At 37.8% G+C, this 24876-nt stretch overlaps 2 protein-coding genes across 7 annotated transcripts; one reads left to right on the top strand and one right to left on the bottom strand.

Moving 5' to 3' along the window:
- Nucleotides 1–1667: 1667 nt before the first annotated feature.
- Nucleotides 1668–12470, bottom strand: LOC103702046 (histone deacetylase 2). 4 transcript variants are annotated; one of them, XM_008784330.4, is made up of 13 exons: nucleotides 12168–12470; nucleotides 12028–12083; nucleotides 7725–7842; nucleotides 7587–7649; nucleotides 6865–6933; nucleotides 6620–6786; nucleotides 6283–6347; nucleotides 6157–6203; nucleotides 4938–4982; nucleotides 4718–4768; nucleotides 2882–2968; nucleotides 2141–2228; nucleotides 1668–2057 (listed from the first exon to the last, which is right to left on the bottom strand). In XM_008784330.4, exons 1-13 carry the CDS (start codon nucleotides 12279–12281, stop codon nucleotides 1957–1959), a joined length of 1071 nt encoding a protein of 356 aa, XP_008782552.2. In that variant the 5' UTR covers nucleotides 12282–12470; the 3' UTR covers nucleotides 1668–1956. The 4 variants fall into 4 exon arrangements, with proteins under 4 accessions (XP_008782552.2, XP_008782553.2, XP_008782555.2 ...); XM_008784331.4 differs by lacking the exon at nucleotides 4718–4768; XM_008784333.4 differs by lacking the exons at nucleotides 4718–4768; nucleotides 4938–4982.
- Nucleotides 12471–16027: 3557 nt separating this feature from the next.
- On the top strand, nucleotides 16028–23050 carry LOC103702047. Of its 3 annotated transcripts, none has more exons than XM_039129270.1 (9): nucleotides 16028–16376; nucleotides 16485–16610; nucleotides 17279–17490; nucleotides 18932–19075; nucleotides 20870–21087; nucleotides 21170–21428; nucleotides 22235–22467; nucleotides 22611–22677; nucleotides 22773–23039. In XM_039129270.1, exons 1-7 carry the CDS (start codon nucleotides 16298–16300, stop codon nucleotides 22361–22363), a joined length of 1167 nt encoding a protein of 388 aa, XP_038985198.1. In that variant the 5' UTR covers nucleotides 16028–16297; the 3' UTR covers nucleotides 22364–22467; nucleotides 22611–22677; nucleotides 22773–23039. The 3 variants fall into 3 exon arrangements, with proteins under 3 accessions (XP_038985198.1, XP_038985197.1, XP_038985196.1); XM_039129269.1 differs by having other exon boundaries at nucleotides 22752–23035; XM_039129268.1 differs by having other exon boundaries at nucleotides 22611–23050.
- The last annotated feature ends 1826 nt before the right edge of the window (nucleotides 23051–24876 follow it).

Raw genomic sequence — 24876 nt, 5'->3', positions numbered from 1 at the left:
TCAATTACCGTGATGGGGACGGAACCATAAAATAAAGAAAAGACAAGGCCGGCACGGGCTGGCAAATGGGCACCTTTTACGCGGCATTATGAAGACCAAAATGGATATTAATTAACACTTGTAAGTTTTTGTGAAGGAAAATAAAAAGTCAGGGTAACTAGCCGGACCCACTGAATAAAACTGATCGGCGTGTTCTCCCGGCGAGATGGAGACTTAGTAGAAGCTGCTACGCGGGGATGGCTTATCCCTTCCTCCTCCCTTTCTTTTGTATTCCTAAAAAAAAAAAAAAAAATGAAAAGTTTTAGAAATAACTTAGCGGAAGTAAATGGTATTTTTCGTACAGGAGGTGTTTATTTTTAGCTATTGTTATCTCAACAGCATAGAGAAAACCGGAAGATATTTGTTTCAATATGGACTTCATGAGTAATATTACTTTATGACGCTAATGAATCCATTTTGCCAGGTTCGAATGAATGAGACAGCTTAGAGCTTAAGTTTTTCTGCATGGATGAGACAAAGCTTACAGCTTAAGAAGTCCACTATACATCCCCAAAAAATTCTTCAGTGAACCTCTTGGCATTTTAACAGCCACAGTCGTTGTACGTATCCTACCTTTGTAAACACAAATTGACAACAAAGGAGAACAGAAATATTAGCCAAAAGGTTTGTTTTATTGTGTTAAATTCATATTTTCTGAATTTTGTAGGCCTGTAAAGATACTTCTATGAGATTAATTGCCAAAAGGTTAAGAGGTCACCAAAAATGCTGGTCTCACAAGCAGGAACGTCCGATGCAGTTGGCCATCCAGCGGACAATTTATTGTGTTACTGCTTGATGTTCAAAAGGTTAAGATATAATGACGTGTGAATTTGTTTGAATCCAACAGGGCACACTATGGGATGTAAAGCTTCATTGAGATGAGCAATGCTCAAAGAACGTAAAAAGATATAACTCGGAGTTTATGTAATCCATGCAGGTAACATCAACTTGGCGGATATATTCGACATGAGGATAAAATAGTGAGCTGGCATCTAAAACTCACCAAGAATCCAACATATGTACTCGAAAATACCTCTTGCAGACATCTTCCATAGGCGTAATCCATTAGCCTTGCCTATGGTTAAGCATTTGATGATGTTGAGTAGCAACTAAAAGTAGTTGGCATAATTCCAAGATTACTAGCATCTACTTGGCCATACTAAAACTAAAATTCCATGACACAGTAGATTAGACCAAGAATCACTGAAACTTTAAGCTACAATGTAAGCATAAATGTCATGCAAATGCCAAGCAGCAGCTATTCATAAACAGGTAAACAATATTTTAATAGCATAGTGATTCGGGTTTATAAGGTACATATGACTTGGTTAATTAATCAAAGGAATACAGAAAATAATTAACACCAAACATATAAAATAAAAATCAGAAACGGGGATAAGAAATAAGAGAAAAAACATTTCCTACTTCTGTTCTTGCAACCGCTCCGCAGATTTTCTGCTGTGTGATGTCAAGCTTGGTGAACATAAATGTAGATTCAATAGAACATAATGCACAAGCAAAAAGTATATAAATGTAGATTGAATTAGATTGAATAGAACATAAATGTAGATTGAATGATGGATCCTGGGACAGTAATGAATAGAACATAAATGCAGAAGCAAAAAGTATATAGAACGAAAACTTCTTCCGCTACAAAAATACACTGTATAAAATGAGTAAGGGCATATTGTCATGGTATCATTTGATGATATCATTAAGAGAATATGGTCCTCCAATAGCCGCATCTCCTTGAAATTTTTGTACAATAGCAGCAAAGAGTGTCCATAATTTACACGTGAACTATGTAAACATCTGGATATATCTATACAAAAATGCGTTTTCACATGTCATTACTGCCGCATTTGATCATCATTCTTTTCTCAAAATATACATTTTAGTGAAAAAAAATATTTACCATTATTTTCTCCTAAGAGGGCTATCCAAATCTATCAGTTTTTTTCCTGAAAGGTTGATAATTGAATCTGCTATAACTTGAGCACTCGACTTCATATAGCCACCTGAAAAAACATAGTATTAATAGGGATAAATGATTTACTGTGGTCAAAACAGCCCGTAGGTACAAAAGCCTGCATCTAATCACCTGACGTAAGCATTAGAAGAGGTACGTTTCTTTCCCTGGCAAATCTGAATACCTTTTCATCTCTGATTGAAACTCCCTCAGGACTGACCTGCACAACGAGATACCAATAAAGTAGTTATGCACCATAACATGGAGGCTGGCTAACACCCACAGATCACACAAGAATTTAAACAATATGCAGACAGAATTTCTTGACATATTATTCCTCCCTACCAAGCTCCTGCCCCAGATTCCCACCGCTCCAATATTCCTTTTAATCCTTTCAAAAAATTACAGCACATAAATGGTTTTAAATATCAAATTTAGTGAAGAAAACACTCCTTAGATCATTCTTTCAAATTGATCATCATTCTGCATCAGTATATACTATATATTCTTGACCAGATTGTAAGTTGATCCAGCTGGGGAAAAGAATCGTATACCTTACTTTTCAAGGTATTTTGTTCCTTCCATTGATGCGATGATTGTTACAGTGATTGTACCAAAAAACTTAATGAATTCACTATATAAGCGAAAAAAATCAAAATAACATTCATGTTTTTCATCACATGGCAATGCAGAACATGACGTATTTGAGTCTTTTTCAGAGTACGACCAATTTAGAAGTTGGTCCAACGGAAGCAATATAGCCCTATGTGTGCGCATGTGAATGTGTGTTTGTAGTGTAAATCAAATAAACAAAATAAGTTTGAAGATGCACATGCTTTGACAAACAAAATATAAATACAAACAGGAATATACCTTCAATCTGCCCAAGGGATCTCCATCGAGAATATCAGTGCCAGCATTGTACACAACCAACTCAGGATTGAAGTTATTTCCAGCAACCTGCAACCCAAATTTAAAAATTCATACTCTAAATAGACATAATTTTTAATTTATATGTAATAATGAAGCTTGCACATATATTTTTCAATCAAAGAGACAAATGAATGTATTTTTCATCAAAGACAGAGCAGTAGCAGATAGACCACAAATGATGCACTTACAATAGTCAAAACTTTTTGACCTAGAGCACATTATTTCAAAATATGTCTGAAATTTATTTATCCAGAATGCAAAAAACTCTGTAGCTTTCCCATGGAAAATGTTGCATCAGTTAATTCTTGGCATAGAGACACAATCACAAAAACACAGCCTTGCTCCATTTAAATGGATCATTCTTCATGAATGCATCTGTCATTGTTTCTATCAATGATTATATCCCTAATAATGTAAGCCTTGTTGAACCATAACAAGTTCCAAAAATTGACGATCCAGAATTTCTCAGATCTCCCATCCTCATGTAGGCTAATGTCTTAGATTTTCCACCTAAGATAGTAATTTACCATACCGTTGCATCAGAATCATTCCATGAAATATCTTGCATCCTTTAAGGTAGATTCCCCATTGCAAATCCACTTCCTCCTCATCGCAGGTCTATTCCTTTAGGGACTGCATCATATGCCAGTTCAGTTGTCTACCAAGGGAACTTATACCAAATAGGCATAGGCCTTCGACTACAGATGGTCTAAAAATCTAAATATTGTCCGATTGTTCTCAACCATTTAAGCTCATTATTCACATTAACTCCAGCCAAGATAAGATGCACCGTAGAAAGGCAATGCTCTTGGTCAGATGGCTTTATTCATGAAGTACCACATGAGACAACTTTAAAGCAGTAAATAACCCAAGCACAATACAATTTATGTTTCAATTTGAAACACTATCCGCAAACAAGAGGGAAGGCCTTAGCGCAACAACAAACCTCATCTCTATCAAGTACCATCTCTTTAGCCAGTAAGATTCTGATCACTGCAAACTTCGGAAAATTTGCCTAGAAATCAGAAATAACTTCAAGCATTCCTGGAGCAAGTCCTATTTGTTAGGCATCATGGTAACACCAGAGTATCATCCACATATAGCAGATGACATACTGATATTGATTCTAACTACATGAAAAGGTGATGTATTCCTCTGTCTTGAATACCTAAAACTTCTGCAGCAGTTCACAAAACTTCCCACTTGTCAAAGCTAAAGAACCTTTTTGTTATTAGGCAGTCACAAATCCACCAACACCACAAGAGGGGGAAATGACTTCCTCAATGGTTCAAGAATGGTATCCCGCAATATCTTATCATACAACCTTTAGAAGTTATATTTTGCAGAACACGAGCTTGTTCTTAGTAAAGAAACAATAAACAGTTCTTTGGCTGGTATATGTAGGATTCGTCATAAAACCAAGCTTGTTCTGTATTACCTGCAATCCTGTATATTTTGTTGAAAGTTGTTCTACCAAATTCTTTTCCATGTTGACAACTATGGCAACAAATTTTTAACTCACAAAGACCAGAGCTTTAACATGGCAACCCACAAGTTCTCTGCAACGCATCCATTTGGAAATTTTAATTTATCAGCAACATGTCATTGTATTAATTGACTAAATAGAGCATTAGCATGCTCTAGATTAATGACCATTTATAGCAATAACCCTGATTCCATCGACATCTACAACCAATGCTTGTGAATAACATTGATCAAAGTAGAGAAAGATTAGCATAACAGACAAATTCAAAACACAATGCGATACAAATGTACCTCAAGTGCTTTATCCAATTGCTCCAAATACTCATTTGTTTTAGTCCCACTCTATCAACATGCAGATGTACAAGGGGAGAAGTTAAACAAAAACTGGGATCAAAATAAAACTTGATACATCACCACAACAAAATAAGATGAAAAAAAAAACAACTTGCTACATGACTAGCAATATAAATTGGGGTTGGGGAGGGGGGGTGCAGGGACACATTTAACTCACTAGTAATTCAACTTTCTGGTCGATGTACCTCCTAGCCTCAAGATCCTGTAAATGAAATCATAAATCCTTATATAAAAAAATGAACCAATAAGAGATAACTACATTTTTTTTGGGTGGGGGGCAGAGAGGGTAGAACAAAAGAAAACAGAAGCACATTAAAGTGGGACGTACAAGCTTTAGATGAGAATAACAAAGACGAGGATGTGGAAACAAGTTTACAAGTTCACTTGAAGAAAACCTTTCCTTTGGGTTGATCAGGCTGGGGCAGGGGTGTGGCATGTGAGAAGATTTGAGCAATAGTAAGAAATGATATAAAGAAATGTCCCATTTTAGCAAACTTATCGTAACAACCAGAGATTCTGGGTTCAAGTTTTGGTGGTGCATCCCCAAGAATTTAGATCTAGATAGTCATTGTACAGGTTGGTCTCCCATCTTTTCTCTCATTGGGGAGGGGGAGAAAGACTTATCCAAGTATATGCATCAACGGCAACATGGTGTCCAAGATCAAGTTGTTGGGATCAAGCAATGCCGTATCAACCCATACCGACCCATATTGCAGGCATTGTACCATATCAATAAGGTATTGGTATGGTACCCAGGTTCGATTTAATATATGAGCCGAACCAAGTGGAATTGTCCTGTACCACCTGGTTTTGAGTGGTACCATGACTGAGAGTGAGAAAAAGTGTTGGAAGCTTATCTCGGTATGGGGTGCATACTGTACCATACCACCACTGTACAATACCAAACTGATAACGTACCGGTATGGTTCTCGGTACTGGTTTTGCAGACCTTGGTTGTGATAAACCTTGTTTCTATTTTTCATATGTAACTTATGCAGCAAAGCAACTGAGTTTGGTAGACCCAAACACAAATAAAGCCGGCATGGAGTAGTGGATCAAATATGACGCCACGTGTAGATTGGTTAAGTTAGGAAACTATATACGTCTAAAATCAGATAGTTCTGCGTAGACCTCTATCCAAAGTCCAACAAACTATATCAGATAAATCAAACCCTTTCAGTAAATGAGTCAAATCTAATTTAAATATTAAACAAAAACCAATTCTTGGGTCTGAATCATGGAAGCCGTGGGCCTATTTTAGTCCTTACACGGTGCCCTTATTTGATAATTTAACAAAAGCAGTTCAGCAACTACAAAGAAGTGATGGTCAATGCTCAAAACTAGTTAAAAAAATATATCTAAAGGATATTGCTTACAAAAGGATATATTCCAGAGTTGTAGATGTCCAAAATATAAACTCTTCCTGCAAGTAAAGATAATGTGAGAGCAATTTTAGAACAGAATTATTAATGCCAAAATTCTTAGAGAAAAATAAGGCATACTGTCATCAGAGAAGTCTATTTCATGGCCATTTCCTTGGTGAGCATCAAGATCAATAATCATTACCCTGCACAAATTGCAGCCATGCAGAATAAGACATCTTAAGAAAACTTTGGAAATTATAATATATTCATTTTATATTATCTCTGTGAAAGAAAAATTCTACAAAGCCCATCAATTGATTCTTTTAATCAGCAAACCTCTTACCTCGAAATATTCAAATGAACAAAGGCAAAGTGAAACTATGGAAATTATAATACATTCGTTTTATATCATCTTTGTGAAAGAAAAATTCTACAAATCGCATCAATTGATTCTTTTAATTAGCAAACCTCTTACCTCGAAATATTCAAACGAACAAAGGCAAAGTGAATACAAAGAGAAATGTCAGCATATGCACAAAATCCACCTCCTTTCTCTGCCGAACAATGGTGGAATCCCCCACCAACATTAATGGCCCATCCTCGCTCTATTGCAAGTTTAGCTGCCAAGATTGAACCCCCAACCTGCAAACTTTATAATTTAGTACCTCATTAATTTCAAATTTATCAGATAAGCAAATATAAAGATAAGAAAACACTAACCTGTTTGCGGAATGGATAAAGCACTTTATGCTGCACAAGACAGTTTGGAAGGATTGCAACAGGGGGTACCTAAGATAAGATGAAATTGATCACTTCATCATCGATATATTCATCACTAATTGATTTTGGGTGATAAAGGACATAAGAAATTCATTACCAAAATGAACAAAAAATGCATAGTTCAAAATGCCTAAAGTGAATGAAAACACACAACTGAGTCTACCTATAACTTGGAGATCTTCCACTGCAATTAATATACATTCAAATCAGACTTTCATAATGAATAAGTAGAAGAAAAATAAGTGTTGAAAAATACTAACTGATGTTAGTATGTATGCATTTGTAATAAATGATAACAACAAATATATGACCACTACCAAATGTCTCTTTTGTCATGTGTATTTAAAGCCTACATGCATGTTGAACATGTTCCACCCATGTTAAAGGTTCATAAATAATTGCAAAAGAAAAGAAAAAAAATAACATATTCAGTGCTTGCTGGAGCAAGCAATAAACATAATTTAATCCATCATTTTTTCCTCTTCTAGTATTCAAAATTATGGTTTTGAAACTAGCAACCATGTCATGCTCAGTGGGCATTAAACTGCCTATGGGTCGAATGCAGTGCACACATCATTTATTATGTACTAATACTTAAAACTTCAGTTGAAAATTTACAGTGTAGAGCATACAAATTCCCATGGAAACTAAATAAGCATTACCTCAATAATAATGGAAACTGTTAAACTGCTTTTAAGACTGCTCAGGTATGCTTCTGAGTGAACCTGATTAAAGAATTTATGTTAATTACTCAAAAACACCCTAACAGATCATATCTCATGCAAAATACAGGTTCTTACCACCAGCAAATCATCCTTTGAAGCTTCTAATGGTTCTACAATTCGAGACCAGTCTAAAACACCTTCTTTAATCAGGAACTTGCAAATACGACCCCATTTTGAAGAATCAAAAGGATGCCTACACAATATACTGGCGTATTTCAGCAAAAGAATAAGAACATCAAATAATTCTGTTGAAAACTTATAATCTCTTTATGGAGGACAAGATGACTTCAGCTATTGGAAATATTAGATGTCTTTATCTTCTAATGATGTTATAGGTACTATTATTAAGAAAAAAATGATTTTCATTCACAAACAATTTTTCCTTAATTTCTAAAGCGATATTTTTCCCTTGCATTAATATGCAGATAGCAAAAATATATAATGATCCAAAGCACCTCCTTGAGGCCCAATGGAAATTTGAATAATGTGAAGAAACAAACAATGTGATTTATCATCAGGGATAAAATGAAAATGATTTGCCTTCAACTTGTATAGTGATTCAGTACTGAACCCTTTTCCAAGAGGGACCATGTCAGTCTTTTGAAAGGTTGAGAACAGAACCAACTAGCTCTCTCCTTAGGCCAGAATGAAATACAACAGTTTGAAGTTACAGCCTTCATGAAGGAAGATTCCAAGAATGTTTTCTTTTCATTAACCTGTTGGTCCTAATTATCTCAATCTAGGATGCCCGTCATCAAGAAAGATTGAACTGTCATGCAGTCATATATTAGAGGCCGGCATTAAAATAAAATCTTAGTCAAAGATTTCCTCCTTCCATTGGTGAGGCTACAAGGAACCAAACCATGACCACAGATTTCCAGAACCTAGCATCTATAGCTGAGATACATGTGGATCCCTAAGGGATTGTTCATAAGCACAACCAAACCAGCCAAATCCATCATAAAAATTTGAGGTTGGCTAGAAATTCCTAATCAGGGTGTCATAACGTTTTAAGACTTGCACATTATGGCACTCTCCTCTCCCGAAATTTCAAATCTTTTGCATATTGGCATTCCTTCTCAAACATCTCACCACTACTTTATCCTCAACTAGGATGACACCTCCACTTCCTCTAGCATCCTCATTTCTAGTGCTCTCTTTCAAATATCACCACACATCTATCACAAAATTCATCTAACACTAGACCTTAAATGTTAAAACATCACCAATCTAATGCATATCCACTAATTTTGTTCCTTGATTTTGAAAGTTAGTTGTTATCACACATAAAACCCTGTAAATACTTCATTTCATCCTCTCTAAATTAACACTTTTAGATGTCTTCATCTATCTTTGCTTTGACACTATATCCAGAATAACAAATATATTCACATTGTGGTATCTTGTAATCATCAACTTTAACATTTGCTAAATATCAACCATCCAAAAGTGAAAAGAGAAAGAACATTTAGGCCAACATTGCTGTGAACCACAAGAACTCGAAACTTTCTTGTCTCACTAAAATTAATCCAATAACTTGCATTGCTTTTCCATGTAAGTGCATATTGATTGTAGTGTTGCTTCTAACCAAGTTTTGCCGGACCGATGGTACCGACGTACCGGTGAGCACCGGTACCGGTTGGAATTGGTACCGAACCGGAGACGTGCGCGTCCGCGGCCACGCGCGCGCGGACGTCAAAAAAAAAAGCAAAAAAAATAAAAAAACAACGCGTCTACGCGCGTCCGCGACAGAGTGGCATTAAATAGCCCACGCGGGCTGGCAGCCTGCGTGGGCGCACTGCCCCAGGTGGGGAACCGCGCGCGGGCGCGATTCCCCACTGGGGAAGCCAGCCCGCGGGCGCACTGCCCCAGGCGGGGAACCGCGCACGGGCGCGGTTCCTTCCTGCGCGGGGAATCGTGCGCCGCTCTACGTCCGCGGACGTGTTAAATGGCACTCTGTAGCATTAAGTGGCCCACGTGAGCTGGAGCCCGCGTGGGCACTCTTCCCCGCGCACGGGGCGCGCTGCCCTGCACTCTTCCCCGCACGTGGGCGCGCGGAAAAAATACGGTTGGGCTCGTGCGAACCGGCCCGGTTCGCACCAGTATAAGTACAAGACCATTTTTATATGTTGTACCGTACCGGTGCCTGTCGGTTCAGCATACCTTGCTTCTAACATATTCTTTTTGATACCACCATCAATTGACTTCATGATAACATATCATAAGACTGATTCTCTAAGATAATAGTACTCAGTGTGAATCATATTGTGAACATTTCCTTCAAAAACCTAAGAATGAATAACCTCCATATTCCTGGCTTTTTAAGACAAAAATCCAACTTGTATAATAGTGTTATCTTTCTGCTGAAGCTCCCAACTATTTCATAGTGGTACATGAATAATTACAAATGGGTGAAATGAATGTATCAATTCCTTCATTAATATAATGAATACCACAAATTACAGCATAAATTCATATATCCCATGAAGTACACTTCTAGAGTTAATTAACCAAGTTTCTAAATAATGATACCTAATATTTCATTAGATCCTAGTATCTTAACGTTTCTCCCATGCATACACCTTTTTGATTCATAAATTGAACTACAAAACTCATGTTTACTTCTAACCACACATTTTCCAACTCCAAATTCCATATGAATCCTAGGCCAACAATTTCTATGAATGATCTTTCTATCATCCATTGAATTTATCAAATTTTATCAATAATGTGCTATCTCCACCTTTGGCAAGCACAAAGACTTATATCTCTAACATTCACCATATTTACTTGCTAACAATTGACAAATTGTCATGCCATGAGCAACTTAGGTACCCATGCTCCACAGTGCATCAATATTCAGCATAAGTTTCAAAGGCATGAGCTGCTGTTCACAAAGCAGCTGCTTACAACTGTCATTCAGTTCATTATGTCAGTCATTCTAGTCCATTTGAATCATAAAATGTAAGGTTAGAATGCACAAGTAGTTGTTGACTTTTGGTATCTAATATGTGCTAGTCTTTAGCATAATTCGTGAGACCTTTTATTGCAACTAATGGTAGAGTTCTATTTTCCAGAGGGACAGAAACCATTCCAATACAAGATTATACATCTAACTTCCAAACTGGATTTACCCTGATATGTTTGTCATCTCTGTAGTTCAGCAATAGATTCTCACTGATGAAACACTGAAAAGAGTAAGCAAGAAGTAGAAGAGACTGCTGTCTCCCTGTGATTAAGATGAAGCAAGAACTAAACTCTGATTCACCAGTATTCACAAACCAAAAACCCATAACATTTTATGTATGAACCACTTAAAAGGGTAAAACAAAAAGTAGGAAAAAGCTGTTGTGGTTGTCTCCGGAAGATTCAGATGAAACAGGAAGCAACTAAACCCGATTCTTTTCCAAGACTAAATCATCTACCTGAATTCTGAAAGAAGGGCAGAACTCATTAGGATTCATGAACCAAAAACCAATAATTTATCCTCCAAGAACCACCTAAAAGCAAGGACCGCCGAACCGGTACCGGAACCCATAAAGGTCAGCGGTCGGTACGGTTCGGTATGGAAATGGAATAGTGCGACACAATCAACCCGATTCGAAACCGAGTAGAGTCGGCATCGAACCGGCCGGTTCGCACCGAGTCGGCATTGAACCGGCCGGTTTCAGTCTAAAAAAGACCGGTTCCAGCCGATTTCTTTCTAGTTCCGGCCCTTTGGTTCCTTTGCAGTTCCGGGCCCTACGGGCTAGAACCGAATTGAAATGGCGAACCGACCCAGCTTCGCAATGTGTTGGCTTGGTACTGCCTGAACCGGGCGGTTTGGCCCGGTTCGGCAGACCTTGCCTAAAAGAGTAAAACAAGATTTTCTTTATAAAAAAAACATGCAATTTAGATTAAACGAAAATGAACTAAACCTTAATTCTTTTCCAAGATTACCAAATCATAAGCCAAAAATAGATGGGCAGAATTCACCAGGATCCACAAACCAAAAACAAATAACTTCTCATTGATGACCCACATAAAAACGACAAATCCGAGATTTTTGAGGGGGGGACAAAAAGAAAACAGTCTCTACACGATTCAGATGAAACAAGAAACCAAAAACCCTTTTTTTCCAAGACTATAAAACACATACATGAAAAAGAAGGGTAGGATTCAACAATAATTCACAAATCAAGAACCAATACTTCGATTGAACAGCCACTTAAACAAGAAGTGGAGGAAACTGTAATGATTTTTTTTTTTCAGAAATAGTAATCTGTAGTGATCCAGATGAAACAAGAAGCAGCTAAACCCCACTTCTGTTCCAGAACTATACAACATGTACCAAAAACAAACGGAATTCACAAGAATTCGCAAACCAACATATGCTTACAGCTTCTCGATTCCAAGAAATGCTATGTCGTAGGAAGTCGAGTAGATCAGCGGAACCTGGAACCAAGAGATACAAAGAACTAATTCCTTGTTAGAGATTAGGAGAAGTCATCGTTGGAGGAATAAAAAGAAATCCGTCACCTTGGAGAGGGGCACATCGACGTATAGCTTGCTGGAGAGGATCCGATTGCGGCGGAGAGTGGCGGAGGCGCCGGCGAGTTCCGGGACGGCGCTGGAGGAAGACGCAGTTTCCATTTCCGGGGAGAGAGACTTGCGGAACAGCGCAGCAGCGCGAGAGAGAGGAGATGGTCGGCGAAGGATTTTTCTTTTGGGAAGATTCCCTCTACCGTGCGTTGTAATTAAGCCGAGGAAAGGTTATTCGCTACTGGCGCCCTCTTTCCCGACGATTTTTTTACAGAGCAACCGACCATTCCATCTTGCCGACCCGCTTTAACGCCTCGTGGGTAATCAGGAGCCTCCGATATATTCAGATCTGAGCAAACTAGGCCCCGCCCATCAGGCCCAACCCGGCCCAACCAGATCCGCTTTCTGCTGGGGTTGGATTGGGGTTTTCAGTCATTTGGGTCGACCTGGGCTAAATTTTTCTGGTCCAACATATAATCAGGTCAGGCTTAGACTTTAGATATTTTTTAACCTAACCCAACTCGACCCATCTTGACCTATCATTATATACTATATATATTTATATTATTTATTTATTTATTATATATAAATTGTAAAATATAATTTATTATAATTAGCTTTTTAGTCGCACCAACGCTACCCCTAACTATCGCTCCTCCATGTACCTGCTCACCTATTCATCGCTATCGTCCTCTAGTTGCCCTCTAGCCATGACCATCTCTCCAACCTCCCGCTACCTTACTCCAACCCCTCCATCTCCATATATTTATATGTAGATAGATAGATATAATGTAATGTAATATAATATATATATATATATATATATATATATATATATATATATATATATATATATTCCTCTTTATTGCCGCCGAAATTGGATCGAGGTGGGAGTACATCTCGGACGACTTTAAGATTGCTGGAGGTGAGCTGAACAGGCTGGTTGAGGCATCGAGCACTGGTCTCCTCTGCTGGGTGGCCTGCAAGAAGTCTACTTAACGAAGAGTTTCCGATGAGGGACCCTCCAATGCCTAAGTCAGAATAATGAGGCAACAATGTGAAAGAGAGAGATCTCAGCAGAGGATGGTCTCTATTAGTGATAGTGAGTACTTATTATGTGCATACCTCAAGTCCTCCGGGTTGTCGTTTTATATAGGGGAGCCAGTATTGTTGCTACCTAGGCCAACGTAACATGCAATGATGCCAAGCAGCGAGCGATGGTATGGTTGTGGCACGAGGGTCCGTCCGCGTGGGCAGAGTACGACACAGGCCTAACATAGGATGTGGGGCTACCAAGATTGCGAATGACTTAATGACCTATCCACGCGCATGACTTGTGGCTGCTCTATAGTCTTTCTATTGAGAGGTTTTGTCGGATTTCAGTCGGGCTGGCTGCAGTCATACTACTGCCTGCTGCAGGCCTGGTCCGCCGCTGTCAATGCCTACACCTATTGAGTGAGTAGCTTGAACTGCTTCTTATCTACAGGCACGGGGGGCCGTTCTGGTCGAGCGGATTCGAAGCTCTGTAACGACCCTCGGGAGGTTGGGGCACGACATTGCGAAGCACGCGATGCGTCGCAGGCTTCTCATGACCTCATGCTAGTTGTCCTTCCCTCCAATTGAAGTTGATGTAGTTGGAAGCTGGGCCCTTCCTCTGGTGCCAATCTGTTGCCGCCAAACCCGGACCGAGGTGGGAGTGCAGCTCGACGACCCTTATGTCGGCCGAGCTGAGTAGGCTAGTTGAGACATCAGGCACTGGTCTCCTCCGATGGGTAGCCTGCAAGAAGTCTGCTTATTAGAGAGTTTCCGACGGGAGACTCTCCAATGCCTAAGTCAGAATAATAAGGCAACAGTGATGAAGAAAAAGATCTCGGCACAGGGTAGTCTCTATGAGTGATAGTGAGTGGTTATTATGTGCATACCTTATGTCCCCCAGGTTGCCCCTTTATATAGGAGAGCTAGTCTTGACGTTATCTGGGCCGACATGACGTGCAATGATGCTAGACCGCAGCCGGCGGTATAGCTGCGATGTGGAGATCAGTCCATGTGGGCAAAGTGCAATGCAGGTCTCATGCATGACATGGGGCTTGCCATGACTGCAGATTGCTAGAGCCATCGGATGTTAGGACTATCAACCTTAGTCGATATGTGCTAATGGTTCTCCTCGGCTGGTGACTTCTCGATTGGAGCTAAAATCGTTCATCTCGGTTCATGTCCAAGATTAGCGGAGTCAGTCCGACATGAAGTTGAAGAGTCTCATATTTTCCCCATCACCCTTCTTTTCTCTTGGATAAGGGTTGTATTTTTCGTTATGAAGAACGATTCATCTTTATTTGCATAAGGCCACCATTGCGCCATGTAATTGTCGCTTCAAGATCTATGTAGATAGATGAATAAAAAAGTTCAAAATGCTTTGAGATCTGTGTGGGGCGGTCAATGAAAGAAGATCAATCATTCTTCCATGCAAAAGATACGACCCAAACCCTCCCCTCTCGCTCTTCTCCTTCACGCCTCCTCGCACCCCACACAACCCGGTTGCTGCCGCCACGTCCCATGCACCAAGCTATAGCTTGTAGTGTCCTCTCGCCTCATCCCTGGTTTAGACAAATCGGGCATATCTAGAAGTGAAGAGAAGATGAAATCTTCCACTCTACCTCTCTCACGCGAACCCAAGTTGGTTTGGTCCTTCAAGATTGTTTCAAGTTAGCGCCCGTTGCCTCCAGGCTTTGGATTTCAAATCCAAAATCAGGTTGTTGAGCTAGGCTTAGCGTGTAAAAATTTCATTGAATTAGAACTAGGCTCGATCTGAACTTTGCCTGCCCCGTCGTATGTCTGGGTCTAGATATATCTTTCTAGTGTATGCACTAGGTCCATATATATCTTTCAAATGTATGCACTGATTTTTATGTGAGAGTAGTTCTATAACGTCGTAGATGTTTCTTGAATGACGTGCCTTTTGGTATATCAAAATACCTGAATGTAAACTACTTAGATGCTTTCATGATAGATAAGAAATATATTACAAACTAAGTGCTACTTGTTCTATATATACAAAAAATTTCCTCTTACCACATGACATGCTTGGCTAAAAGGTTGAAATTAGGGGTTGTCAATTGACTAATGAGTTACAGAACCAATATAATACAAGCTTGAAGAACTTTTCATGATCAATGATGAATGGCCCAAAGTATTTTCCACGCAAAAGTTTTAAATCTTAATAAAATTGCAGCGGTTCTTACCAATATACATGATTGTAGTGTCATATAGGCACCAAAGTACAGATGGAGAACGAAAAAAGTTTACAGAAAGTGAGTGTTTTCTCTCATATATATATATATATATATATATATATAAATTTTGTATGAGACAAGAAGTAACCACTTAATTCGTGTTCTTTATCCTAAGATCAATTTACTTGGCGCTTAAGACATTCTCGCCCTCAAGAAAACTATATTCTAAATATAAAATAAAGTACACTCCATTTAAAACTTCTCTTCTCTCCCTCCGTATGGAAAATAAAATCTTTTCATAGCATTGATGAACCAATGAGCACTCTCGCGAACATTTTGGAGAACAAATTGAGATAAGCTGGTTGGCTTGGGCATATTGTTTTTGATTTTCAAGTTGGTTCGAAACTGTTCTTTAGATGGGGCAAAACAAATGAAAAATGGTTAGAAATTGCCTCATCGGAGATAAGCTGGTTGCCTGAGTCAATTTTAATTCTTTGTTGCTTATCACTGGGAGAAGATTTTTTTGATGGAGTCGGATTCTGTCCCCTTATCTTTATGTCATCTTGTTTCTTTTGATACTGAGGAATAGTATTTATGCTACGTTGGTACGAACTACTATTAAAGAAAAAGAAAAAGAAAAAAAAGAAGGTCGGTGGCTCGCCGGGGTCGCACACTCCACGGGTCCGGGGAGAATCGGGTTAGGGTTAGGTCAGCTCCCAGGAGACTCCCGTTGGCCGATTGGCACCGTCTTCATCGGAATGAAACCCTTCCCCTCCCGTCTCCCTTCATTGTGGAGATCCCTAATCCCCAATCTCTCGAAGCCATTCCCATCATATTTCGAGATTGATGTTTCCACGAGAGATCTCGAATGAGAAGATATTGTAGGTAAGATCCGCGATGGGGCTTTCCCGACGATGGAGGAGCCGCTACCTCTTCTTTGTCCCTCTCATTCTCTTCCTCCCTCTCATCCTCTCAGGTGAGATAAATCATTGCTTCTCTTCTCCATCAAACCACTCCTCTCAAATCCTTAATAAAAATCCAATCCTCTGTTTTGGCTGTTCTTTCTTTTCTTTCACCTTCTCAGTCTCGAGGTTGAATCGGAATTCGATCCCAGACCAAGAGCCGACAAGGAGGCTTTCCAAGAAATCGGATCATCTGGTCCTCGGCCCCGCCGCCGGCCAGGGCTTGCCCAACCGCCTCCAGTGCCATGGTACCTTTTGTTTGAAGACCGTTCCAGTTGCTATTATAAATTCTTTCTGAGCCAGTCTTGATCTGCTCCCGATTTTTTTTTTTTCATTTATTTAAAAAAAAATCTTGGATTCCTATTCAGTGTGGCAAATAATAAGATGCAAATGTCGACAACCAAAAAATTGAATCTGGGTGATTACATTCAAATCCATTTCCTCAAAAACATATGCTTTCAAATTATTGACTCTCTCGCTTTAGAAAAAGAGGGAGAAAGAGAAGGGTAAATCCTTGAAACACTATTTTTGCAACAAATTCTATCTTTTTAGTGGCATACGTTAAAATTTTGCGTTCATAAATGGCATAATAATAGCAGGAGTTGATTATATCTAGTACTAAAACAGAATCTTTTTTATGTTAAGAACTAATAAAACTATGTGACTGAATTGGAAATTGTAAGAACTAAATATATATCGATGACATCAAGATGTCCACAAATATAGAATTCACTTGGGTCCACTAATTGTAAGTTGGCGTAAATGGACACTATTTTTTGTCATGTTATCTATTCCCTCCTTGCCATTATCAATTTTTGACTCATGGCTTATATAGTTATCATGTTTTCTGCTATCAAGATTGACACTGCATGGTATGGGTTTCAAATTTAACCTCCTTGCTCTTCTATCATCACAGGCCTTAAAGCTGTGAATAAGATCCATAGCACAAGCAAGGGCCAGAATCTCCAATCCAGTGATGTTGTTTCTTTTGTAACAGTATACGCTGTCTACAACAGTTCTTTGAAACTCGACTCTACCCACACGGATGTTGTGAATGTTGGAAACATTTCATACAGTAAAGCAGAACGGTCCGTGGCTATCCTTAACACGTTCATCAACTTTATACAGGTAAATTTGAGCATTCTCTATAAAGGAATCTTTTATATTTTTGATAGTTAGCTCAAGTATACTGCTACCAATAGCAACCTTTCCCACTTGTCTTAAATTTTGACATACGACTTTCTACTGAATCCAACTCCGCATATCATATAGTATCTGAATGAAATCTTTTCTAATGTCGTGTATAAAATTCGAAAACAATATGATTTAGGATAACATAAAGCAAAAGAATAGATTGTTAGTGACACCAGTAAGATCACAGTCCAATAATTTAGTATGGTATCCATACTTTAGAAGTTGTAGTAAGCAAGCGTCGCAGCTGACAAATAGACGGTATATAACTTTATTTCATTGGAAAACAACTTCGCTAGGAAGCAATGTCATAGGCCTTCTCCTTCAATTAGTTAGATGGGTTCCAAAACATACCATCCACCTTATTTTACAAGGAACCATTATGCTTTCTTTTTTTGTTTGAAATTTATCAAACAGCTTAATTATAGATCGAAGGTTAATCAAGAACATGGGATATTCTTTATAATATTATGGCTTCAATTTGTATCTTAAACCCTATTTGAACAAATCATTATGATCATCAGCTGAACAATGGCATGGACAAGAATATCAAATTAATGGGGAATGATTGGTTTGTCTTTATTAAAGTCATTGCCACGATATTTGTTGTAATCATTGTGATGATCTATGGCTCTACAAATTAAAATTGGGTCAGCTCTGTAGCTCTATATGGGAAACTAAGGCTCCATGGAAGGACTGGGGATATAATTCTACAACCAACTTATGCCCATCCTTTAACAGGTGTTGCTTAGCCAAGATAATGCTAGACAAGATGAAGTCTTCCATAAAACCTACAAGGCCAGTTGGCAGGTAGGGCTGCATGGAGACCTGTTCTCAGCCTGACTCAACTGCCTTAATTGCTTTCAGATTAATGACCGAGATAACTTTGTGTGAGATGGTGACAAGCTGTGAAATCTAGAAGGAAGGCGGGAAGGCCTACTTCCTGTTTATGCAATTTCATCTCAGCATTCAAGGATTCTTTTTTGGTGGCTGGATTATGATACTATGGCATTAAAGTTTTGTCTTTCAATAGAATATTCTGAGTCCATGAAGCATTTATGTTCTAACATCTTACGTGCCCCCCACCCCTCACCCCCCGCCCAACAAAAGGGAAAATAATCTCATTTATTAATGGAAGAAATATATATTGGAATTTAGGTGGCCTTCAATCAAAAAGTCTGTATTTGGTTTCCATTAACTTTCTTTCATTGCAGTTATATGTGCCATTCTCTTAGTGAACTTAAATGAAAAAAGGTATTTTGTTGTGGAAAATCTAGCTGAACTGTAACCAAACGAATCAAGTAATTCCAGGTTTATCTTTCATTCGAAATATTTTGGTGTCCGTTTGACTTCGTTTTTTATATGTAGAACTCTGCAGGTGTCAATGCCAAGAAGCAGTGTAATCATATTGACAGACCCTGCTTCTGAATTTTCACTAGAGAGAAATAACGCAGCAGTAGTACCTATTCAAGGAGACTATTCTCGGGGGAAGTTGATGCTCCAAAGAATCAGATCCTACATTGTAAGAGCACATCAAAATGATTTATTATTAGTTTTTGCTGTTGTGGTTAAGGGATATGACATGTTGATCGATGTTTTTTGTTGGATATGGTTTTTTTTTCAACTGTTCGGTTTAGCATTGCAAAGATCTCACTTTTCTACACTTCTGCAATTCGATTTTGAGCCACTTGCATCACATCTCACTGGAACACAATGCCTTCTTTTTTAACAACTTATACATTAATAATAGATGATAATTCTATGATTCCTGCCATCATATCATGCGTTGAATATTGCTTGTTGATCATATGTGGAATAAATTCATTAATGTGGACTTATGCTTGTGCACATATCTCTTACTGAGCATTATGCAGAAGAAGCAGCTAACTAAAGGAAACTTAACTTCCAGATTGAAGAAAAAAATAAAATAAAATCAGCAATCAGTGATGTCGCGTAAGGAAGTATAAGTGGAGTTGCTTTTCTACAACTGTTAAAGAAGACAAAATATTAACCTAGTAAAAGAGAGAGTTGTGTTCAAAAGGGACTAAGTTCCTGAAGGCAGGGGAGAAGAAAATTCTCCCACTCATAGCCAGGGTTAACATATACTGGAATGTCATTGAAAGTTCAACAGTTTCCAAGGTATTCTAGAGTCTTGGCAGAAAGCTCAATCCATGGATTTTGTGGAGTTCATTTTATTATTTAGTATTCAGAGGTTTGAAGCAACATTTCCTTTTCCTCGCTTGAGCTCCATTGTATAAAGATCTATTGATTAATTCAATGTAGACAAGTGGATGGAAACATGTCAAAGGAACTACCTTCAATTTTTCCCCCCGGAATTCTCCTTTTTCTGTTTTTCCTATCTAGGCTTCTTATTGAGTCTTGTAATATGAAGGCCAAAAAACAAATCTGCAATTTGTCTGCGAATTCATATAGAAGTGTAAAGAGTATTCTGATGAGCAAATGATCCAGCAAACTGCATATGCATTAATCACAATTTCTCATGATTCTTTCTGTTTTCTCATGTGATTATGTGATTTCCACTAAGATGTTATTGAATAATTCATTCCATTCTTAGTTATTCTGTTTCAAGAAAAGGTAGTCTTCATGACTTTCAACATGTATCTAGTGGTTTCCTGACAATGTCTTGAAGCTATCTGACCAATGAATATCTGTTATATGATCAAAAATTTGGTGGTCTGCCATTCCTATTCACCATAATCTTTTCAAAAGGTAAATGTGTTGCTGAAACTTCTCAATAGGGTATGAATCTTGTCGGTGGACCACACTAACAAAACTTCTGCTCTTAGGACAAAGATTATTACAGTACTAGCTGTGTGAATATGGAAGTTAAGAAAGATGCCTAAGTCAATTCCTTGTTGGTTAGGTGCAAGTCAAAAGGAAAACTGGCTCTAGTAGGGGAAAAACTGTTGGGCTTCTTAGTTTCCTACTATGGTGCCTGTGTTCCATCCAAGTTCTATGCTGTTTAAGTTCTAATACTTGCTTTCCCAGTTATGCACTTCTATGATAGTTTATTTATGTTCTGTAGATGGATTAGATGGCATAGATGTTCAACAGCTTCTATGTCCTCAGTTTATATGCTTTTGGTGCAAGTGCAGAATGTTCCAAAGATGACATATTATCTCTTTACAGTCTAGATCCCTATATAAATAAATATCCAATATTCATTTATGGCATAATGCTGAGGCATCACACCTACTTCATGCACATATCTTTCGTTCTAATATATTCTTAAACAATGAAAGCATGACAAATTCTTTCATGTGATCATAATGTTGTCAATTTTGAACGAATGCAGGCATTTCTGGAAACAAGGCTTGCAGAGCATTTGGAGAGGCTGAACAGTTCTAATCATTATGTTTTTACTGATTCTGATATTGCAGTGGTTGATGATATTGGACATATATTCCAGAGATATCCTCAATTTCATCTTGCTCTTACCTTTCGTAACAATAAAGATCAACCATTAAACTCAGGTTTCATTGCAGTGAGAGGCACTCCAGATGGAATTTATAAGTTAGTATCCTGCATTCCTTTTAATAACTTTGATTCCTTGGTTTATTAATTCATTAACTGAGATAACATTATTTTGCTGTAGGGCAAAGGCCTTTCTACAAGAAGTCCTGGATGTGTACAGTTCAAAATATATGAAGGCCTCCCGTATGCTTGGTGATCAGTTAGCCCTTGCATGGGTTGTTAGATCCCATCTTCCATTTTCTGCAAAGAAATTTGCCAGGCATGAGGCCTTTTCAGGCGAAATTAATGGAGCATCAGTGCTCTTTTTACCTTGTGCTGTTTACAATTGGACTCCACCTGAGGGAGCTGGGCAGTTTCATGGCATGCCTTTGGATGTACAGGTAAGTATATTGGTTCAAACTTTAAGCAATCTTTTGAGGAGTGGTTATTTCATATAAAATTCACTCATCACTATAGTTATTTTATTTTTGTAGTTTAATTCAAATGCTTTATCAGGCTGAATTTGTTCATGATATTTCTAAGACTTAAATCAAAACAAATGTAGAAATGTAGAATTAACAAAATGGATATTGTATTATAATGTCCATTTAACTATTTCTTGGTGGAATGTTACTATGACGGACCTAATTGTATTGGAAGCATAGTTATATTTAGTTTAACGATGATGAGCATCTGCATCTGTAATATGCCTGATAAAAAAAAACTGCTTTGATTTATTTTTGGTTCTATTGGACTTCCCTTTAACCCTGTCATTCGGTAACTTCTGGCTTTTGTCAGGTCATATGAAAAATTTGTTTCTTGGTCATATAAATCTGTATTTTCTTGGTCTTTAAATATGATTGGTTTGCAGTTAAACAAAACAAAAGGAAATGTATCCATCAGGAATATATTCATCAGGACCAAAAATTTTTTATATCCGAGTTGGTTATATATATATTTGGCCCTTTCTTTGTTAAATTTAGCTCCTGCTCATGGCTAACTTCTACTTGTTATGATCATTTGACTTCTGTCAGTAAAATTGCTTCTCCTTTAGAAATTGCTATGTGAAGATTACACAATATGTTGTTTAACTTGAATGATCTAGCGCATCACCACTAAAAATGTATACACAGTACACTTGTTTATCGCTCCAACTTTCATTATTATAGTTAGAGAATCTAATTTCAAACTGTGTAATGTTGATCAGATTGTTCACTTTAAGGGATCAAGGAAGCGATTGATGTTGGAATCTTGGAACTTCTTCAACTCAACCTCCATCATGGCTGATATGTTGTGCCTCATCTTAAAGAGTGGGAGAACAAAATATGACTTTTGAAATGCAGGCTCGCCTCATTCCCTTAAGCTACCCTCTACCATATTCATTAAATTTGGTAGAATTTGATGCTGTCCTTTCTGACCAAGTGTGCAATTATTAAGGGTAGCTGCTAATCTAATTCGAAAGACAGGTTGCCTTCATCCGCATCTTTTGGCATGTTGCCTTTTCAAAGTCCAGTGTTGTAATCAGGAAAAAAAAAAAAGTCCAGTGGGGAACGTATATGCATATATCCTTTGTTGCTGTTATCAGCTGGTCCATTGGGGTTGGTTTTATGGTGTTGTTCCTAGCAATTGTAGCAAGCAATGATTCTGATGGTATGGTTGCTGCTCCTATCAGTTGATTGTTTTTGTAGGTTTTTTTCCATATGTGATTGGGTTAAATGATGCGGTTATATTCTTCCCGGTTGAAGAAATCTAACAAAGCAATGATGTGAATGTATCTTGAAGGCCGATGATTTGAAGAAGTCTTGCTTCTGTTGATGTTTTTGTCCCAGGAAGATTGAACGCATAATCCGGTACTAGGGACGTGTCCTTGTAGGGAGGGACTTATGATTTATATTATTGTGGAATGAGGTTCTTTCTGCAGTAGCCAATGGTGTCAATGGTGTAAGGCTGCGATGTTATCTGCAGTAGCCACAGCTTGGGAAAGCGATTCTGGATCAAATTATCTCTCTCCTCTTTTCCCTCCATTTGCACCCTCGTATAGTTTTTTTTTTTTTTTTCTTTTCTTCTTTTGTTAATCATAAATTTCAGATTACAATGGTTGTCGATTACTCTTGTTTCAGTAGATGAGAAATTAAATGATTAGGTTTGGTAAGGTGCGCAGGAGCTTCTATGCCTGGTAAAGAGGGATTTAACTTTTAAAGTATGATTCCTTCTTGTTTGGATTCCTCGTTCCTATAAAATCTCTCAATTTCTATGTGCACATCAACACATGTGATGTTATTAAGGCCCAAGCAAACAAGGTTAAGTTTAAATCGGTCTGCTTCCTATCATGTGCGCTCCTCCCGTCCATTTATCTGGGGAATCAAACGGGCTATGGGGGGATTATTCAGCGTCTGAAGGAGGTTAAATGCCTGGTAGTCAGCATCTGTAGATCACATAAAAGCTGTGGAGACCATCCAGGATAGACCATTATTCAATGGCTGGACCTGACGTGAAACTGAATTAAAATGGAAAACGAGGAACTGTGGCCTAACTTGCATCTTTGACAAAGGCATGATTCTATCTTTGACATAGGCATGATTCTATACCTGATGTTGGATTCGAAGACTCTGCGGTCCACATCCTGCCCAAATGGAGCTGCATGAATCCCGACTTCGAAAGTTTGGCATGAGCTGAGGATGAACCACGTCCAACTAAGTTTAAAATCTTAGGCCCAGAATAATCAAGGCAGACCTCGGCTAAAGACTTCGTCATACCTCTAGGCTACAGTAGACATGCCTCTTCCAATTGCTTTAAGATAAGGGTGAAAGTGGATCGGATAATATCCATCGGAATCCGGATATGAATAGAAGTTTAAATATCCGACTAATATGCATATCTGTATCCATATCGATAGATAACTGTTCGATCCGTATTCGAATATCTAATTCCATTTGTAATCCTATTTAATTTTATATAGCACTCATGAATTTAAAAAAATGACCACATTAACATGCAATTAACTTGATTTATGATATATTTAGTAATATCTTTAATTCTGTGGCCATAAGGCTTAATTATCTAATTTATATTCTTATTTATATTTGTACTTTTGATATTCGAATTATAGCCATATCCGTTTAAAATAAATATATAAATTTTTGTATCTGACTAACATCCGTATCTACATCTATATTCGTAAAAAAAAGAAGAAGATATAGATATGGATATGCTCGCATCTGATCCATACCTGATCTAATTTCAACCCTACTTTTAAGGTCGTATGGTCATGAACCGGGATTTTACAAATATGCATTCATACAAACAAACATTGTCACACCCTAAACTAGAGCGCAACAAACGACGTATACCTACATAGCGAACCATACAAGCATGCAACACTATAGATCATATTGTAATCTCAAAGCAATAATAATTCTTCAATTCTTAAAAATTTATTTAATTATTATCTAAAATAAATTATTCTCATAATCAATTGTTCTAAAAGGACATAAGTCAAAGTATGCGAACTAATTCAAATAAAAAAAAATATTTTAACTAAACTAGTCTAAACTAAAACTTCAATAATTGTAAAATCTTAGAAAGATCTAACACACTCTTCCAAATTCCGAGCAATCATGATTCAGGATCTAAAAAATAAAAAAAAATAATGAACTACACTAGCTCGATAAGCAACATAATACCACAAAATGGGGTCTAAGTATGCTAAATAAATGATTGATTAAAGAGCATAAAACTATTGAAAATAAATCAATTTTTGAATAACATATATTTTTTAAAAATTATTATTATTTTTATAAATTAATATTTGAGATCCAACATTAGGTTATAGCCACGTAACCTAGTGGC

Source organism: Phoenix dactylifera, chromosome 8, assembly GCF_009389715.1.
Source record: "Phoenix dactylifera cultivar Barhee BC4 chromosome 8, palm_55x_up_171113_PBpolish2nd_filt_p, whole genome shotgun sequence".
Classification (NCBI taxonomy): Eukaryota; Viridiplantae; Streptophyta; class Magnoliopsida; order Arecales; family Arecaceae; genus Phoenix; species Phoenix dactylifera.
This window is presented reverse-complemented; position numbering and strand designations above follow the sequence as displayed.

Excerpts from the sequence above, each read along its gene's own strand:
- LOC103702046 (XM_008784330.4), bottom strand. The coding sequence starts at position 12,281 with ATGGAAACTGCGTCTTCCTCCAGCGCCGTCCCGGAACTCGCCGGCGCC. Across the intron at positions 6,348-6,619 it reads GTTCGTTTGAATATTTCGAG|GGTAATGATTATTGATCTTG; the intron begins GTAAGAGGTTTG and ends CAATTTGTGCAG. Across the intron at positions 4,769-4,937 it reads ACCAGAAAGTTGAATTACTA|AGTGGGACTAAAACAAATGA; the intron begins GTGAGTTAAATG and ends GCATGTTGATAG.
- LOC103702047 (XM_039129268.1), top strand. The coding sequence starts at position 16,298 with ATGGGGCTTTCCCGACGATGGAGGAGCCGCTACCTCTTCTTTGTCCCT. Across the intron at positions 16,377-16,484 it reads CCTCCCTCTCATCCTCTCAG|TCTCGAGGTTGAATCGGAAT; the intron begins GTGAGATAAATC and ends TCACCTTCTCAG. Across the intron at positions 21,429-22,234 it reads GCATGCCTTTGGATGTACAG|ATTGTTCACTTTAAGGGATC; the intron begins GTAAGTATATTG and ends AATGTTGATCAG.